Raw genomic sequence first — 19,442 nt, forward strand, 5'->3', positions numbered from 1 at the left:
TAGCTGCGCGCAACCCCTCCGCAAGGAGAGGCTGCACGGGGCTAAAGGGGAAGGCAAAACAGCGAGCGGGATCCATCCCGCTCGCTGCCTTGCCTTCTTCCATAGCTGCGCGCAACCCCTCCGCAAGGAGAGGCTGCACGGGGCTATGGCTTCTTTAGCCCCACGCAGCCTCTCCCGGCAAGGAGAGGCTGCATGGGGCTAAAGGGGAAGGCAAAACAGCGAGCGGGATCCATCCCGCTCGCTGCCTTGCCTTCTTCCATAGCTGCGCGCAACCCCTCCGCAAGGAGAGGCTGCACGGGGCTATGGCTTCTTTAGCCCCACGCAGCCTCTCCCGGCAAGGAGAGGCTGCACGGGGCTAAAGGGGAAGCCAAAGCAGCGAGCGGGATGGATCCCGCTCGCTGCCTTGCCTTCTTCCATAGCTGCGCGCAACCCCTCCGCAAGGAGAGGCTGCACGGGGCTAAAGGGGAAGGCAAAACAGCGAGCGGGATCCATCCCGCTCGCTGCCTTGCCTTCTTCCATAGCTGCGCGCAACCCCTCCGCAAGGAGAGGCTGCACGGGGCTATGGCTTCTTTAGCCCCACGCAGCCTCTCCCGGCAAGGAGAGGCTGCATGGGGCTAAAGGGGAAGGCAAAACAGCGAGCGGGATCCATCCCGCTCGCTGCCTTGCCTTCTTCCATAGCTGCGCGCAACCCCTCCGCAAGGAGAGGCTGCACGGGGCTATGGCTTCTTTAGCCCCACGCAGCCTCTCCCGGCAAGGAGAGGCTGCACGGGGCTAAAGGGGAAGCCAAAGCAGCGAGCGGGATGGATCCCGCTCGCTGCCTTGCCTTCTTCCATAGCTGCGCGCAACCCCTCCGCAAGGAGAGGCTGCACGGGGCTATGGCTTCTTTAGCCCCACGCAGCCTCTCCCGGCAAGGAGAGGCTGCACGGGGCTAAAGGGGAAGCCAAAACAGCGAGCGGGATCCATCCCGCTTGCTGCCTTGCCTTCTTCCATAGCTGCGCGCAACCCCTCCGCAAGGAGAGGCTGCACGGGGCTATGGCTTCTTTAGCCCCACGCAGCCTCTCCCGGCAAGGAGAGGCTGCACGGGGCTAAAGGGGAAGCCAAAACAGCGAGCGGGATCCATCCCGCTTGCTGCCTTGCCTTCTTCCATAGCTGCGCACAACCCCTCTGGCAGGGAGAGCTTGTGTGCAGCCTTGTACGCTGCTCTTTGGGGCTGGGGGGGGGAAAATTTTTTTTCCTTGATTTTCCCCCCTAAAAACTGGGTGCGCCCTATGGTCCGGTGCGCCCTATGGTGCGAAAAATACGGTAATTTGGGCTACCAGCATCTAACTTGATGAAGCTTGAATGGTGGCAGCAACTATTGAACATCGGCTGCTATATGGAAATCTTTCTTTGCTGAGCCTTAATAAGTGTGGACTTACCTCAATTAACAGATTATTTACTTTTTAAAAACAACAATTCTAAGGTGACAGTCCCAGTGAGAAAAGTATGTCATGCCCCAGATTGGTTAGAAATCTGGAGAAAGCTGATTTCTGTTGAAAACAATGGAACTTAAGTGTGCTTTTCCATTAATTTCAATGGGGCTTGGGTGTAACTAATTTTCTCTGGGTTACACCCATTGTGTGGATTAATGCTGTTCCACTGCAAACGATAATTGCCTCTTTGCAATTGTCCACAGTCCCTTGCATTTATCCTCTATGGTCCTCTGGCCTAAATGAGTTTCCCATCCGTAGCTCAGCGCTGAAAACGGATAGCTACATCTCAATTTTCTTGTGCGTCAAGATGCTGTATGCAAACCTGAATCAGTTTTTGTGTTCTGAATTGCCTCTCCTCTAATCTCTCAAGAAATCAGGGGTAAGGGAGTTGGGGGAAACCTTTGTCGGACAGCAGGGCTGACGAATTACCTTTAGAATTTCATAGTTGCTCTGCAGGGCATAGCTTCAGCAACACACCACCATCCTTCTCTCTCCTTGTGCTGCCACTGCTATGTTGAAAGTTTGAAAGGCTGCAATTATGCAAACAGTGAGGAAGGAAGGACCAAAAGAAGTCCTCTGAAGGTTGGAATGGGCACAAAGAGATATGGCTTCAATGGCAAATGGAAGACATGTGATTTTCTCTTCAAAAAGAAAGTGTTTGTTAAGAGTGATGAGTAGCAAACGCCGTAAACTGCGAGACTCCGCAGGGTAGGCATTGTCTGGCATGTTTTGAGTCAAATACAGTCTGATCTTTACCCACTGCTGTAAATTGCTCACTTAGTCTACTTGCTTTCACATGTCACCAGCTTCCTTTAGGCATTAAGAGGATAAAATTTGCGGACGTGTCTGTTTCAATACGGAATGATACAGCCCTTGTAAATCAAGAGAGCTGTAAGAGGGGCATAAACATCTAGTTGGTGCATTTTATTGGAAGGGGAGAGAAAGCTCTTTTAAAGGCTTCAGCACTTGGAAAGCATTTTATTGACTGAGATGAGCTTTTTTAAAATAAAAATCAAGCCTTCCTTTCCCCTCTATTCTATTTCGTCCTTCAATCTCTTGCATCACGGGAACATTCTTTCTGAGCATCTCAGTTTCGAGAATCTGAAGATACTTCTTTCTCTCTGAGAGCCATTGCAGAATCTGGCCAACAAGCCCCAAAAGCCAGTAGTTAATCCACATAATCTCTTTTACACCATCAGAGCTGGTGTCGACACATGGCACTCTTGGACTGCTGTGCTGCCTTAGATGATTAGCTCTGCAGAACTGCCATTTTAATGCCCCACAAAACACTGACATAGTCTTTCTTTGAGGCATTGTGGGAAATTAAAATGAAGGCTGCAAGCCTCTGCAGTGGTGCCTCGGGTTACATACACTTCAGGTTACATATGCTTCAGGTTACAGACTCCGCTAACCCAGAAATAGTAGTAATAATAATAAGAATAATAATTTTTTATTTATACCCCGTCCTCCCCAGCCAAGGCCGGGCTCCGGGCGGCTAACAAGCAATAATAAAAACAAGTTGAATGATTACAACTTAAAAACAAAATTAAAATACAACATTAAAATATTGAAACATTAAAATATTAAAATGTAGCCTCATCGCAGGAGGAGAAAGGAAAAGGAAAAAGAAAGAGAGGGAGGGAATCAAATTGGCTCCAAGCCAAAGGCCAGGCGGAACAACTCTGTCTTACAGGCCTGTGAAAAGAAATCAGATCCTGCAGGGCCCTGGTCTCATGAGGCAGAGCGTTCCACCTGGCAGGAGCCAGAGTTGAAAAGGCTCTGGTTGAAGCTAATCTAACTTCCTTAGGGCCCGGGACCACTAGGGTGTTGCTATTTATGGACCTTGAGGCTCTCCGTGGGGCATAGCGGGAGAGGCGGTCCCATAGGTACGAGGGTCCTAGGCCGTGAAGGTCAAAAGCAGCACCTTAAATCTGACCCTGTACTTCACTGGGAGCCAGTGCAGCTGGAAAAGCACTGGGTGAACATGCTCCTATGGCAGAGACCCCATGAGCAGCCTCGCTGCAGCATTCTGCACTCGCTGGAGTTTCTGGGACAGCTTCAAGGGCAGCCCTGTGTAGAGCGAATTACAGTAGTCAAGCCTGGAGGTGACCGTCGCATGGATCACTGTGGCCAGGTCGGGGCGGGAAAGGTAAGGGACCAACTGCTTGTACCTAGTACCTTGGGTTAAGAACTTTGCTTCAGGATGAGAACAGAAATTGCACAGGCGGCGGCGTGGCAGCAGCGGGAGGCCCCATTAGTTAAAGTGGTGCTTCAGGTTAAGAACAGTTTCAGGTTAAGAACGGACCTCCGGAACGAATTAAGTACGTAACCAGAGGTACCACTGTACTGCCATCAGGTAAGCTCAAGGGCATAGGAAGGGGTCCACTGCAGAGCACTTTCTTGGACAGGGGCTCAAATCTGCAGCTGGCCCTGAACACCAAGATGCTGAAATTGTGCAGCATGAGCCCCTTGGGAGGCGTGTGCGTAGTGGGGATACAGCATCCTCGCAAATCCTTTCCTCTTCTGCTTTGTTTTAATTTACATTTGGTTTTGCCCTCATTTGCAGTTGAAGCTGCCAGTAACTTTTAAAGTGATCAGAATGTCTCTGGAACTGAATTTGGGCTATGAAATGGATGCTGTAGAAGTAAAAGCGGTTCTTATGATGTTTTGGAGATTTATCTCCGCTTGAATATTATTATCATTACTTTATATAGCATCATCAACATACCATTGTGGTTTATGGTGAACATCTCCCTGCCCCAGTCCACATTCCGATACTGGGTCCTGTTACAGGTCTATGGGCAGTTATGGACAAGATGGTGTTTAAGAAAGCACAAGGCTTTTGGTGGTGTCATGGAACACAGTGCACCCACTTTGAAATGAAGTGGTCTTGAGTACACATGTACAGGATTCATCTGTGAGGGCATAAAGATAGATGGGATAAAGAAGGGAAGAAGTTCTTTCAGCTGGAGGTGGAACTGGATGGAAGACAGTGTAGGAGCTTAGACCATCTGTAGCCCTCTAGATATTGTTGGCCTACAACCCACCCCTAACCATTGACCTTGCTGGCTGGACCTGATGGGACAGTAATAAGAATAGCTTTCTCTTCCTTGATCAAAGCAAGAACATTTTGATAGAGGATTTTTTGAACAAAGGCAAAATGATTGAGTTGTGACAAGGGAAGTCTACAGGGACAGCTGTGAAAAAGCATAAAGCGTGAAACAAAAACTATACAGTGAGAGATGCCAGGGGCTTGATTGTTTTTCTGAGGGAACTCAGAGGAAGAGGAAGATTTCCCCAATAATACATCTGAACAATTTTTTCCTGATTATATATCTACTGACCATTTGCTCTGGAGGAAGCTGCCTTCAATTCTTTTAGAAGAGGTGTGTCACTTTAATTGTAAGTAATGGCTGCTTTGCCCTTACCCAGAACTAATTTAGAATTTATCAGTCTTGTTATTGTTAAAAGAGAGACAGAGAAAATTAGACTAAAATAAAACACTCGAAAATTGGCTCTCCAAAGTATCATAATAGATAAACATACTGTTCTCTTATAAGACAGAAAACACAAAACCTGTGGTTTATTTATTTATTCAATTTATTAAACACATCTTTTTACCTTGTACCTCAGCCAACAAGGCTCCGAAAGTGGTTTTCTCATGATTAGAACAATAACATATTATTAAGACCAGCCTTTGTGAACCTGGTGCCTTCCAGATATTTTGGACTACAATTCCCATCAGTCCCACGGCATTGGGTTTATCTAGTTTAGTACAGTACTGTCTATGCCAGGGTTTCTGAAACTTGAGTCTCCAGCTGGTTTTGGACTACAATTCCCATCATCCCTGACCACTAGTCCTGCTAGCTAAGGATGATGGGAGTTGTAGTCCAACAACAGCTGGAGAGGCAACTTTGGGAAACCCTGGTCTACACTGACGGGCAGTTGCTTTCCAGAAACCATTCTGCATCACGTGCTGAAAATCAGCCTGGAGCAATCTGATCGCTGTGTTGAATTGACAATCAAACCAGAACCCTTTCCTGATCCTCATTATAATCAGCCCTGAGAAAATGAAATTCAAAAGAGCTCTAAAAATCATGGTCGAAATTATTTTACAATAACATTGACCCTTACCCCACAACAGGAATCCCAAATCATGCTGGCAGCTTTCTCTTCTCGAGTATTGCCATTTAGAATATCAAACAATGCAACTCCCCCCCCCCCCATTCAAAACACAGAGTTGGAATCCAAAGGTGAGTAAATGCTGGGTGAACCGAAATAAATGTGGAACTTGTAATTTAAGCTGCTGCTGACACCCTAAAGTAGGACTTTAATTTTGCGCTTGCACATTTCAAGGCTCAAAGACCCTTCTCCAGTTTCTGACTCTGCTTTCAACTGACCTCCTTTTATTTTTACAACCAGGCAGTGCACAGAATGAAGTTCTCTCCCCTCATCTGTGCTTCACATGGTTTATAATTTGCTGCCACAGAAAGTACAGGTTTCAGATGAAGGAGAATGGACTCTATCCAATTACAGAGCCATTTACAGGTAAAAAGTTGTGGGTGGTAAACTGAAAGAGGCTTGAGCAACATTGCCTCCCACTCCCCTTCCGACCTTTCGCTCTTTATGGCAGTCCCTCAAGCGAAGAACAGGTTTGTAGTTCATTAGCCGGCCAGAATGGCGTAGATTTGTTTGCAGCCCCCACCTCTTGTATAAGAGTTTTCAGGGCGAACAAAAGTATCCATAGCTTTCAGTCGTAACAAAGAGCACTCAAATTAACACCGTCAAAACATTACGTGGCACAACAGAAAAGGCTAACTTTATGCATTCTAGGAACCACATTGCTGAAATTTATATTTAATCAAATTACCAACCATACACACACCAGCTTTCTTTTCACACCTTGTATTTTTGTGGCGTTTATTCCAATGTCAGTTTTGTTTATCCAAGCTTAGAGGTGGGCTTCAATGACTCCCTATAATTCATTTTACTTATTTCTAGGGAATTATGATTAGTTATGATTTAGAAATGGCAGCAGATGAATGGGGACCATGTCCTAGCTATGTAAATAGCTTTCCTCCTTACTACTAAAAGCACTTGTAACAATATGGGGAAGTAAAACCTTACATTACTACTTACCCATTTCTCCAGACACCTTAACAGCTATAAAGGGGTGGTAGGGTAGGGGAATTTTCATGGTGTGATACCCAACATTAGTCATAATAGTACACTCACTAAAATAACATGGACCAGGCCTTTTATTTCAGTGGGTCTGTTCTGAGTGTGTCTAACCTCAGTTTTTACCCATTGTCCACATACTGTAGAGCAGGGATGGGGGAACCTCAGGCTCGGAGGCCCAAATGCAGCCCATCCAGACTCTCTCTCTGGCCCTCAGGACTCTCTCCATGCCACACATCCTCTTAAACCACTGCTTTGCAGTGCCTGTAATGTGGCATTGAACTCATTGCATAAAGCCTTTTGCTTGCCTGCATGGGGCGTAGAGAGGGGTGTGTGTAGAAACTAGTTTACTGTACAAAGATAAAATTCATATGTATTGTTCCTCCTCCTTTTCCCTTGCCTCCACCGCTGGACGGTTGCCCAGAAGACAATGTGGGGATCAGGACGAAGCACGTTTCCTAGTCCCACTGTTGAAGTACCAAACAGTAACCTTCTAAGAGTTCACAGCATGGCTTTAATTCATCCGAATCCATTTTTGCAACATTTCCCTCTTGACATAGGCAACCAGCAAATAAAATACATTCTGTTGAATGGGGTCATCCATTCATGTCTTTCTTTCTCCTCTACATTTATTTCTTTACCACTGCTGGATTCACCTTAAGGACCATTATGTATGCCATATAAATGCTAGCTATTCCTATCAACACTGCTTCCTTCTATCAGTTCTTAACCTGCCAATGTAATGGCTGTGGGAAAGCAAGGACTTCTCACTCTTTTCTTTTTTAAAAAAATAATAATATTTATTACTTTTCCAAAAATTTAAACACTAAAAAGACAATACAATACAATACATTAAACTAACAAAACAAAACAAAAACAATAAATTAAATCAAACAATTTCATTATCCCATCTTTCATTCACTTATTTCCACGACCTCCTCACACCTCCCTTTTTGTATTCCACTTCTGTTAATTATTTCAGCAATTCCTTTCCATCTTCCTCTGTTTTCTATCCTATAATTATCTTAACTCATTCTAACCTTATTTTTTCCTTTAATACTCTATTAATCTATTTATACTTAATTCCTTATAACGTTTCTACTAAAGCCATATAACTTCATTCCAACATTTTTCTAACATTCATTAATTTTACAGTATTTCTGTAAATAGTCTTTAAACTTTTTCCAGTCTTCTTCCACCGACTCTTCTCCCTGGTCTCGGATTCTGCCAGTCATTTCCGCCAGTTCCATATAGTCCATCAACTTCATCTGCCATTCTTCCCGGGTGGGTAAATCTTGTGCCTTCCAATACTTCGCGATGAGTATTCTTGCTGCTGTTGTTGCATACATAAAAAAAGTTCTATCCTTCTTTGGCACCAATTGGCCGACCATGCCCAGGAGAAAGGCCTCTGGTTTCTTCAGGAAGGTATATTTGAATACCTTTTTCATTTCGTTATAAATCATCTCCCAGAATGTCTTAATCCTTGGGCATGTCCACCAAAGGTGAAAGAATGTACCTTCAGTCTCATTACATTTCCAACATTTATTGTCGGGCAAATGGTAAATTTTTGCAAGCTTGACTGGTGTCATGTACCACCTATAAATCATTTTCATTAAATTTTCTCTTAGGGCATTACATGCCGTGAATTTCATACCTGTGGTCCATAACTGTTCACAGTCAGCCATCATTATGTTATGTCCAACATCTTGTGCCCATTTAATCATAGCTGATTTCACCGTTTCATCCTGAGTGTTCCATTTCAACAGCAAGTTATACATTTTTGACAAATTCGTAGTTTTGGAATCTAACAATTCTGTTTCCAATTTTGATTTTTCCACCTGGAAACCAACTTTTTTGTCCAAATTGTATTTGATAATAATGGAGCCAATCTCGCACTTTATTTTTCAATTTTTCAAAGCTCTGCAATTTTATTCTGTCTCCATCTTGATCCAGAATTTCCCAATATTTCGGCCATTTGGCCTCCATATTGAGTTTTTTCTGTGCCTTCGCTTCCATTGGTGACAACCATCTTGGGGTTTTCTTTTCTAACAAATCTTTATATCTTATCCAAACATTAAACAATGCTTTTCTAACAATATGATTTTTAAACGCCTTATGTACTTTTACCTTATCGTACCACAAATATGCATGCCAACCAAATGCATTATTGAAACCTTCTAAATCCAACACGTCAGTGTTTTCAAGAAGCAGCCATTCTCTCAGCCAGCAAAAAGCCGCTGATTCATAATAAAGTTTGAAGTCTGGCAGGGCAAATCCACCTCTTTCTTTAGCATCAGTTAATATCTTAAATTTTATTCGAGGCTTCTTGCCCTGCCAAACAAATCTGGAAATATCTTTCTGCCACTTCTTGAAACAATCCATCTTATCCAAAATTTGCAGTGTTTGAAACAAAAACAACATCCTTGGCAGCACATTCATTTTTATCACAGCAATTCGGCCTAACAATGATAACTTCAAATTTGACCATATTTCTAAATCCTTTTTCACTTCAATCCAACATTTTTCATAATTATCCTTAAATAGATTCACATTTTTGGCAGTCATGTTAACCCCTAAATATTTCACTTTCTTAAGCAGTGTTAGTCCTGTCTCTTCCTGAAACTTCTCTCTCTCGTTCACAGTTAATTTTTTTCTCTAAGACCTTAGTTTTCGTCTTATTCAGCTTAAAACCTGCTACTTGTCCAAATTCTTGAATCAGTTCCAATACTCTTTTTGTACTGGATTCTGGCTCCTGTAAGGTCAATACTAAATCATCAACAAATGCTTTCATTTTATACTGTTTAGCTCCCACTTGTATACCTTTGACCTCTTGGTCCTTTCTTATCATGTTTAACAAAACCTCAAGGACCGATATAAAGAGCAGTGGAGAAATTGGGCAACCTTGTTGTGTCCCTTTCTCAATCTTAAACTCTTCTGTCACTACATTGTTCACAATTAATTTTGCCTTTTGTTCTGAATAAATTGCACCTATACCATTTTCAAAACCTTGACCTACCCCCATCCCCTGTAGATTCTTCATAAAGCTCCAGGAGATGTTGTCAAAGGCTTTCTCCGCATCCACAAATATCAAGACAGCCTTAGTATTGATATTCACTTGAAGTTTTTCTAAAATATTAATTATATTCCTCATATTGTCAGAGAAATGTCTGCCCGGGAGAAAGCCCGCTTGATCTTTATGAATTTCTTCTACTAACACCTTTTTTAATCTTTTAACCAGAATATCTGCAAAAAAATTATAATCCACATTTAGCAACGATATGGGGCGGTAGTTCTTGAGCTGTGTCTTTTCAGTCTCTGTTTTTGATATAAGTGTAATGTAAGCTTCCTTCCACGACTCTGGTGTCACTCTTTTCTTTGGGTTTTCTACCATGCTCTTCCACAGTTACGATTTAATGAGAGTGCATCAGAAAGGAGTGAAGAATTTTGAGAGAACTGTCCTGTAGACTTATGTAATTCAGAATTTAATCACCTAGAACAGTGAAGGAACTAGGGCATGATTCAATCCCACCCACTGCCCACTCCCTGCCTAAGCAAAGCCTTATATTTTGGTCCAAGAGAATGTCTCATCTTTGTGTACAATGGATTGGCAGTCGCTCCAGCTGTGAGAGATGCAGTTTAATGGTCTGCAGAGCTAATAAAATTTAAAATCCAGCAATCATTCTCTTTAACTGTAAATTGGAGGCGTGGATCTGCTACAGTTATATTCTGTGTTTAATGAAGGTAGAATAAAATACTGCTGGAAAATCTGGATGGCTTGAAAGCAATGCTGGCATTAAAGCAAAAGCTGTAGTGTGCATGGTTAGAGAAATAGCACCTTCTGATGTTTGCCCATAAGTCAAAGAGGTAAGTTTTTAAAATAGTATTTGGGTTGCTGTTGATGTGCTAGACCTGCCGCTAATCATATTAGTCTGTTCCGCATGTAGGATCACTATACAACATTACCTCCAAATCTGAAACTTAGCAGTCCTAGTCTTTCCTTAAAAGGGAACAGCCCACACTCTTATTACAACATTGTGTAGTGTCTTTTCAACACTATGGCGACATTCACATGGCAGTTTATTCCATTTCCTTGATGTTTCCTTAACTGCTGATTTCTGCGTTATATTTGAGCTTTCATGTGACGTAAAAGCTACTGATGAAATATAGCACATTCTTAGCATTTATTTCTGACCTTTTTTAGTCCAGAAAAATCCATTTGCAGCCCCTTTCATCTGGAAAATCACAGGAGTAAAGTGGATAAATTTAGGGCGGTATACTGTCAATACAAGGGCACGGGTGGCACTGTGGATTAGACCACAGAGCCTAGGGCTTGCTGATCAGAAGTTTGGCGATTCGAATCCCCGCAACGGGGTGAGCTCGCGTTGCTCGGTCCCTGCTCCTGCCAACCTAGCAGTTCAAAAGCATGAAGTGCAAGTAGATAAATAGGTTCCACTCCAGCGGGAAGGTAAACGGTGTTTCAGTGCGCTGCTCTGGTTCGCCAGAAGCGGCTTAGTCATGCTGGCCACATGACCAGGAAGCTGTACGCCGGCTCCCTCAGCCAATAAAGCGAGATGAGTGCTGCAACCCCAGAGTCGTCCGTGACTGGGCCTAATGGTCAGGGGTCCCTTTACTCTTTACCTTTACTGTCAATACAGGTTTTTCCTGCCATTTTCAGAAGCGCCTATGCACAGAAAGGGTAGGGGAGTAGCAAAGTTGTCCAATGACATTCATCACCTACTGGTGTGAATCGAATTCAGCTCAACATGCCACCATATAGCGTGTCCAGCAGTGTGAAAAGAACATGAGAAAATGGAACAGAAGCACTAGCATTACAATCAGGCAAACTACCGCAATATTCCCCATGTCTGAATGGCACCCTGTGTTTGGCAGCTTAACAAACCACTACAGAAAGTATGTCTAAATGAAGTAGGGTGGGTAATGCCTTCTTCTTCAACACTTGTGGCTTTGATATGAAATGCATGGTGCATCTTAGAACACAGACAGATGGCAATTTATGTAGTTCTCAGCAAAGCATTGACACAACTTGTGCTGGAATTCTTCTACTGTACCTTTGCCTCTTAAGAAGCTCAGATGTCCATGGCTGCTTCCCATTCCAGTTTCTGAAGTTCTTTCTCCTTATCCTAAGGTTATTTATTATCCCATGCCTTTCAAATTAGTATAGGCCGCACAATTTATCAAAGCTGGCGTTCTATTTATGGTGGATCAAGTTCTGCTCTTTGTTACAACTGCATGGGGCCCAGCAGTCTCCCAGCTTCCCAGGTTAGAGAGCCACTGGCTAATTCCAAATTGAACAAATTGCTTATAGCATTTCTTCAAATGTTTTGCAGTGCAAACTCCAACCACCCGTGTTATGTTAATCACTGTCATTCAAGCGTTTGGGAATGTTTCTTTTCTTTTGCTTCTTTTTTTTTTGGTAAGTGGCTGAAACATTCAGACAGATTTTTATAAATTACCTTCTTACTGAAAGACTTGTTTTCCTGTTTGTTTAAAACTGGCATTCATACATACAGGAAACATACACATTGCTTCCTGCCATGTTTCTGTTGGCAAGTATTAAGTTATCTTTGTCAGGACGTGCCAACAGGCTTTCTTAGCAAGCAAGCAGAAATAAAACAAGTAGTCCTCAGACTAAACAGATGCCTCGCTTGAGTGGTACTGCAGGCCCCCTGCCTCATCAAGAGCTTCCTTCCTAAACAAAACAAGGAGGATTTGCCAATCTCTGCTTCGTAACTTTGTAGTGGTCAACTAAAATCTATGGGCCTGATCCAGTCATAGTTAAAGCTCTTAGACTATGCACGCTTAACATGGAAAAAGTTCCATTGGACACAGTGCAGCTTAACTTTTGAATAAGTATGTCTTGAACTGGGCTGCACGTCTCATTGATTTCCGTGAAAGAAATTTACACATGTGTTCTCACATGTGTGTCCTGCTCTCTCACCGAGATCAAGGAAATAAACCTTTGGCTGGATATTGCAGCTGTCAGAGTTCCAGATTTTAAAGTTGCTTCATCTTGGCATCTGAATTTTGTCTTTCAAGAAATGATTTTGGAGGCAGAGGAGCAGAATGATAAAGATTTTGTCATTATACTTTTACAGAGTAAGGTAGTGTTTAAACTTTAAAACGACTATAGTCCTCAACTGTAGCTTGCATTTTAAACTCAGTTATAAGAAACGTCCGTACAGAGCAGCAGCACTGGGGGATGTGATACAGTGGTACCTCTAGATGTGAACGGGATCTGTTCCGGAGCCCCGTTTGCATCTAGAAGCAAACGTAACCAGCGACGGCATGCCTGAGCACGCGCGCATCACTTTTCGCTGCTACTGCGCATGCGCGTGATGTAATTTTGAGCATCTGCGCATGCGCAAGCAGCAAAACCCGGAAGTAATGCGCTCCGTTACTTCTGGATTGCCGCGGAGCGCAACTCAAACGCGCTCATCCCGAAGCACATTCAACCTGAGGTATGACTGTATTTAATTGCTTCCTATGTTCTTGTGTTTCACTGTAGCTCTGCAACTGGCCATACTGTCTTTTCACATGGCCAGTGCACACCCAGTTTGCTGTGTGACTATGCCCATACCTGAGAAAGAGGAACATACCCTCAGTAAACTTGGAAGTCATAAGAGTGTTGCTGAATGCAAAAGCTCCAGCACCAATCTGACTTGCAAATATTATTTTTAAATAGTTCTTTTCTCAACTGAGAAAGGAGTATTTATCCTAGTTTAGTGTATCAGCTTTCTTTAAAGTAATTAATAATGAAGCAGGCTTTTAGCATCCCTCAAACAAGGTAAAACTCTTAATCACAGTAGTATCATTACTGCTTTCAAGCATTTAATTTTTATCCTTGACAACATGTTGAAGCCATCAAGCATGGTTATGTTCCCCTTAAGGATGAAAGAATATTTGAAGAAACTGAATTAATTTGATGTGAAATATATATATCTGCAGTGATCCACTTTTAGTTGTGCACAAAGATTACTGTGTAGTGCTATCCAGATCTTCAGGATTCTCATTTTCATTGGTTTCCTGCAGACCAAAGACTTTTCACTTAGTTGATTTCTTCTTGTTACTTTCTTCTACTCTGAGTCAGTCATGAAATAGTGTCACCTGAACTCTACCATATTTAGCAAGTGCCAAAGGCCTGCTGCAATAACTCAGCATTTGCTAGCCTAAGGAAATTGCTTTATTATGCTGTTTGGGCAAAGTTTTGTTCCAAGTCTGCTGTCCTATTCTTTGTTTGTAGGCCACAAGCACGGAACAGCAGTAATAAAACTACTGGTAGGTGTTTAATGGTAGAGTACTGAGGAAGTAGATAAAAGAAAATTGCTCCATTCACAACAGTAGGGAGCAAGTCTTTCTGAATGAGGAGGGGCAAGATAGTGAACTACTGAGTTTGGGCCTGCATAAAGTTGCACAGCCATTTACTCAGGGACAGTTTCCTCTTCATTCCACTCCCAGAGCATACCGAATTCACCAAGAAACATGTTATCTGCATGAACGAACATACAATGGATAACATACCATCTATGGAATAAATATATAAGACGCATATCCCAGGTTGGCAACTAGCTTTCTTGAATGCACACTTCAGGAAAAAAAGTGAGGGGCACGTCTCTGGATTCTTGGGTTATAGCATAAAAAGCATGGAAGGAATACAGTTTTCACTTGCCTTTAATCCAAGGTCTCCAAGGTTTGTACAACAACCCCATGAGGTAGATAAGTTGAGACACAGTGACTGGCCCCGGGTCATCTGATGAGCTTTGTTCATGCATGGAGATTTAAACATTTGTCTAAACACTCTTAACAACTATCCTACACTTATTCTGTACACAATAGCTACTTTCTATTGATTCAACTATCCTACACTTATTCTGTACACAATAGCTACTTTCTATTGATTCAACAATTAGGGGACTTTTAGTTAGCATCTATTTTGTTAAGCTTTAGGTGCTGACTAAAAGCAGCAAGTTCTGCTTCTGTTGAGAAGGATGCTTAGAAGAGTGGTTCCCTAGCTGTCACTCCACCCTTTTCTGTCAGTATTTTTAACACAGGTATGAAACTTTGGGTCATAGATTTCAGCAGATCACTTCAGCGTCTGTTGTACAGTGATACTTTCTGTTTCCAAATATGTGTGACTGGAAAAAATGAAAGGAAGACACCTCCCTCCCCCACTTCAAGAAAGAACATCCTCTTAAAGATAGAACGAATCAGAGCTGTTGAAAAATTATTTATGAAAGAAATATTGAGCTGCTCTTGAAGAGTCACTCATTAACTAAGGCATTCGGCTTTCTGGTTGGACTGTCACTAATCTGCTTTTACTGTAGACGGTGGTGGTGACTTATCCTGATTTTCTCCCTTGACTTTTGATGCCACTGCAGGGGGAGGGGGGGAGAAAAGAAGAACTTATCCTTGAAAAAAGTCTCCTTTGACTTAAAGGTTTTACATGGATATCAAGCCAGGACAGTTGCTTCTGACTGTATTGGGTACCTTCTATAAATAACTTGATAGCACCCCTTTGAACGAAACCTCCCTGTTTCTGTTATTCCATATATCTTCATGCACATGAGACTCTGGGTGAGGAACAAACAGACAGATGGGTAGACGTGTTGAGGGAGGCAGGAGCAGAGCTCCAGAGTCATTTCTAACAGAGATGCCAAACTGTCAAGCAGTAGATCAAGAAACAGTCTTCCTGACAGACGCAATTCAGCCCAGAGAGTTCCTTTGTGACTATATGTGTGGTGCCTGCTGCTTCGTTTTCCTCCCATCAGACCTGTCTGATATGGTCAAGTAGTTTTGAAGCTTTCATGTCCGGTTTTCTTTTTGCTGTTGCTGTTTCATGTGACATTTATCTATTTAGTTATTTAAAACAATTCTCAATGAGGTCCTTTTAAAGATATTAAAATGTTCAATGATAGCTATATTTCCCCCCATAAGACGTGGCTATTTCTTTGGGGGTATTTTTTCCTGTATGGGATGGAATTATGATTTCACTCTGAAAGGTCTCCATAGATCTTCACCCTGCAGTTGTTGTTGGTTCCTGTTGTTTTGAAACACCTGCATATTTCTAGGGTTTTAGGGACAAAGGAGGGAATATATTCAGTTTTGGAAGCTGCCTAATCTCTGTCTCTACAGAACAGCTTTTTGCAGATAAGATTTTTGTTAAATTTCCCTGAATGCCCCCTTTTCTTCCCCAGAGACCCCCATCATTTGTACCAGTGCTTGTCAGTTGTGGCAGGACTTGATAACAGCTGGCTAGAGATGTGACCACACAGAACAGCAAAGAGTGGGCACCCTGGATCGTAAATCTTCAGGAAGCCCATTCCTCCAACAGAACTATGAATCTGTTACTGTCATTGTCAAAGGGGAAAGGCATTGTCCCCTGGCCTGTTAAACATCTCAAGTCCGGGCACCAATGATGCTGTACGGTAAACAACCAGGAACATCTATTGAGATGTTTCTCATTTATCCCATTGTTTGTTTTATCTTAGCTCTCCGTATTGCGTTCAAAAATGTAATTCTAAAGAAGCGTGGACTTTTATCCATTTTATAGTACTAGTTGAATTGTCAAAAAGCCTATTGACCTTTTTTATTTTTTGCTCTCCAGTGAAATCAAACTTTACTCAAATCAAGTCCTCTCTAGTTATTGGCTGTGTTGCAGTGTGCTCAGTGCCTATGTAGCTTCCTTCCCCTCATTCTCACTTGCACCTCTTTATGTAGCTGGCAATGACGAATGCATGCTTGTGTGGACAATTCCTTTTATTTAGATTGCTAGCAGCTTATTGCATGACTCAGTCTGATACCTATCTGATCTTGTGGACTAGGAAAAACTATTTACTTGGCTAATAACAAATAAAAGCAAAAGGTTGTATCCAGCTAAGTTCTACTCGGCGTAGACCCATTTAAATGAATGAATCTAAGTTAGTCATGCTCCTTAACTCCAATGAGTCTGCGCTAAGTAGGGTTAGCATTGGAATCAACCCAAAGTTGTATGTTCATCAGTAAGCCTAGCGAAGGGTCAAGTGTGAAAACAATAAAGATGAGAGAACATTCGTAGGAGACCAGAAGGTCACACAGTCAAATCCTAAAAGCAAGAATGGAGAAAATCTGCCAGAGTTTCTAGCCTGTTCTGTGATCATTTACATTCAGATTCACAATTCTACATTGTGAGTCTTCTTTGAAAGTTTTCAAGTGAAGCAAGAGTGGTATAGTTTATTAGTCAGATATCTGCTTTCAATCTCTGTAGTTCCAGTTAAGGCTGAGGGGAGGTGAATCTGTGATTTTGAGCTGTTTCTAGTCAGAGTAGACAGTACTGTACTTGGCTAGATGGTCCCATGGCTTTACTTGGTATAAAGCAGCTTTAGATGTTCAAAGAAAAGTCCTGTGTCAGGCCATAGAGCTTGCTCTTTAACCTCCAGGAATCGGTAGTATATAGCTCAGTTGGTTAGAGCATGGTGCTGATAATGCCAAGGTTGCAAGCTTAATCTCCATCCAGGACAGCTGCATATTCCTACATTGCAGAAGCTTGGACTGGATGATCCTCAGGGTCCCTTCCAACTCTACAATTCTATGTTATGAAAATGCCCTCTCGCCAACCACCTGAACTCAATTAATGGCGGCTACCTGAGAAGGACCTCATTGGAAGACTGTAACACACAGGACGGTTAAAATGGGAAAACAAAGTCCTCTGGGCCCTGTTCTACTCCCAACATCATGTAAAGTTTTGCAGGGCCCAGAGGATACCTTTCTCCCATACCTTTCCATACCTTTCCGTTAAAGGTTCCCATTGAGGTCCTTTTCAGGTCCCACTATCCAAGAGTTTCCTCAGTCGCAACTCATGCTTGCTTCTTGCCACTTTTTCAAACTGCCTGAAAGTGACAGGAAGGTTCATGGAGAGGGAGGGGAACCAGAGGGCTTGCATTGTGTGTGTGTGAGAGAGAGAAATTAAATTGATTGATTTAGGATTGGCCCAGGTTCCAATCCTAAATTAATCTGGGAAAACTAATCCAGTAAATTAGGTGACCAATCCTTTTTCTTTGGACTCTACCTCACTAATGAATGTTGCTTAATTTTTATGTAGCATGGTACCTTAAACTTTATTGTATGTAGCCAGAAATACTTTTTGCTGGTTTCAGTGTGGTACAAATGTACCAACAGACCTGATGAATGAATGCATGTTACTGATGTCATCAAAGAACATTTCATTACTGCGCCTTGCCAGGATAGCTTGAAAGACCTCATCAGGGGTCCGAGTCCTAAAAGAATGAAAGGTGGGCACAGAGCCATCAGACCTATGTGATGCGAAAGGAGGAGGCTCCTCACAGGCCCACAGGCTATAAAGTACAATTTACTGCATGGACAGTGTTTTAATAGTCTTCCCGTGGAGCCAACATGCCTAAGGCTAGGCCTGTGTTGAGTTGCTTTGGAGAGTGTGTCCAAGGGATCTTATATTGCATTTGTGCAAAAGACAAAACAGCCAGCATCCTCCAATACTTAGGGCTCTTCTGGGAACCATTGTATAACATTTCCCTCCTTTCTCTCTTGGCAGCTCCATCTCAAATTGCTTTGATCCAAGCTAAAGAAATAACGAGACACAGTGTGGCACTGGCTTGGCTGGAACCTGACAGGCCGAATGGAGTCATCTTGGAATATGAAGTCAAATATTATGAAAAGGTATTAATTCATCCTGGAGAGATGACTTTTTCTTCCATTATGTTGGATGCCAGGGCCAAATAGGTTTACCTTTGTCATTGTGTAAATGGTCATTATCAGCAACAAGTTTGTTTGCCTATAAAATCATATCGAGTTTGACATTTCATACATTTTAGCAGTTGTACTGAATAACATATTGCACTCCCTCCCCCCTTTGTTCTGTAGTACTGGTGTCATTTTGTATTTTCTCTCACCGTAGGAACTATCTGATTCCAGTGGGGCTATTTATAATGAGAATCAATAGAGCAGAGAAGTAGTGCAACATTAGCCTTACAACAGAGACAGATGTGCAATAATGAAGTATATAGCACAGTAATAATAATGAGCTCTGTATGAGCTGATAGCTTTTGCCCAGAATGATGGTGGCGGTTTGATAGATTTTAATAGAAAATAAAGGAAAGGAAATTACTTTCTTCACCTCCTTCAAGTTATATGGAGACATTTCTACAAATAATTTGTTCCTCCCCCAGTTCAGATCTATGGAAAGAGCTATTTCCTCTCAAGGTTCTCTGCAAAATGAACAATTACTTTCTCTCTCTCTCTCCCTCTCCCCCACCCTCTTCACCTTATTTGCTTTTCTAATAATGCCCAAAATGAGTTGTAGATTTTTATTGGAACAAGATTATAGCATTTTTTCCTGACACATTTTCCAAACAGAAAAAAAACAGAATCCACTTTTAAGGAGAGGGGAGCAAAGGAGGAAGGGGAGAGAAGAGTGCTTGGCAGGCATTTCTCACAGTTATAAACTGGAAGGGGTGGAAGAGAAAGAACTGTGCATGGACAATAAAGTTCTATTTGCTCATCAGAAGGATTGTGATTACAATCTCGGATGTTTTCCAAAAACATATTCACTTGCCTTTTTTAAAAAAAAACAAAGCAAAGCAGTGATTAACTGACTATCAGTTAATCACTCCTCGATCACTCCTTTGACTTCGGCCAAAGAAGAATGATAAAATGTACAATTCTGCCAATCTCTCATATCACTGAAGATAACAAAAAATAAAGTGCTCCTTTGAAAATTCTGTCCCTGTTAGTAACATCCTTATCACAGATTAGGCAACTGGT

The 19,442-nt window shown here is 42.4% G+C and overlaps 1 protein-coding gene across 2 annotated transcripts in view; it reads left to right on the plus strand.

Moving 5' to 3' along the window:
• EPHA4 (EPH receptor A4) overlaps positions 1-19,442 on the plus strand; it is a 170,749-nt gene that overhangs the window by 108,401 nt on the left and 42,906 nt on the right. For both annotated transcript variants that reach the window (XM_081006883.1, XM_081006882.1), the window contains exon 6: positions 18,214-18,338. In XM_081006883.1, coding sequence (XP_080863009.1) covers positions 18,214-18,338 — 125 coding nt within the window. The remainder of the gene's footprint in view (positions 1-18,213; positions 18,339-19,442) is intronic.

This window comes from Podarcis pityusensis (assembly GCF_964106645.2).
Source record: "Podarcis pityusensis genome assembly, chromosome: 5".
In the NCBI taxonomy this organism is placed as follows: Eukaryota; Metazoa; Chordata; class Lepidosauria; order Squamata; family Lacertidae; genus Podarcis; species Podarcis pityusensis.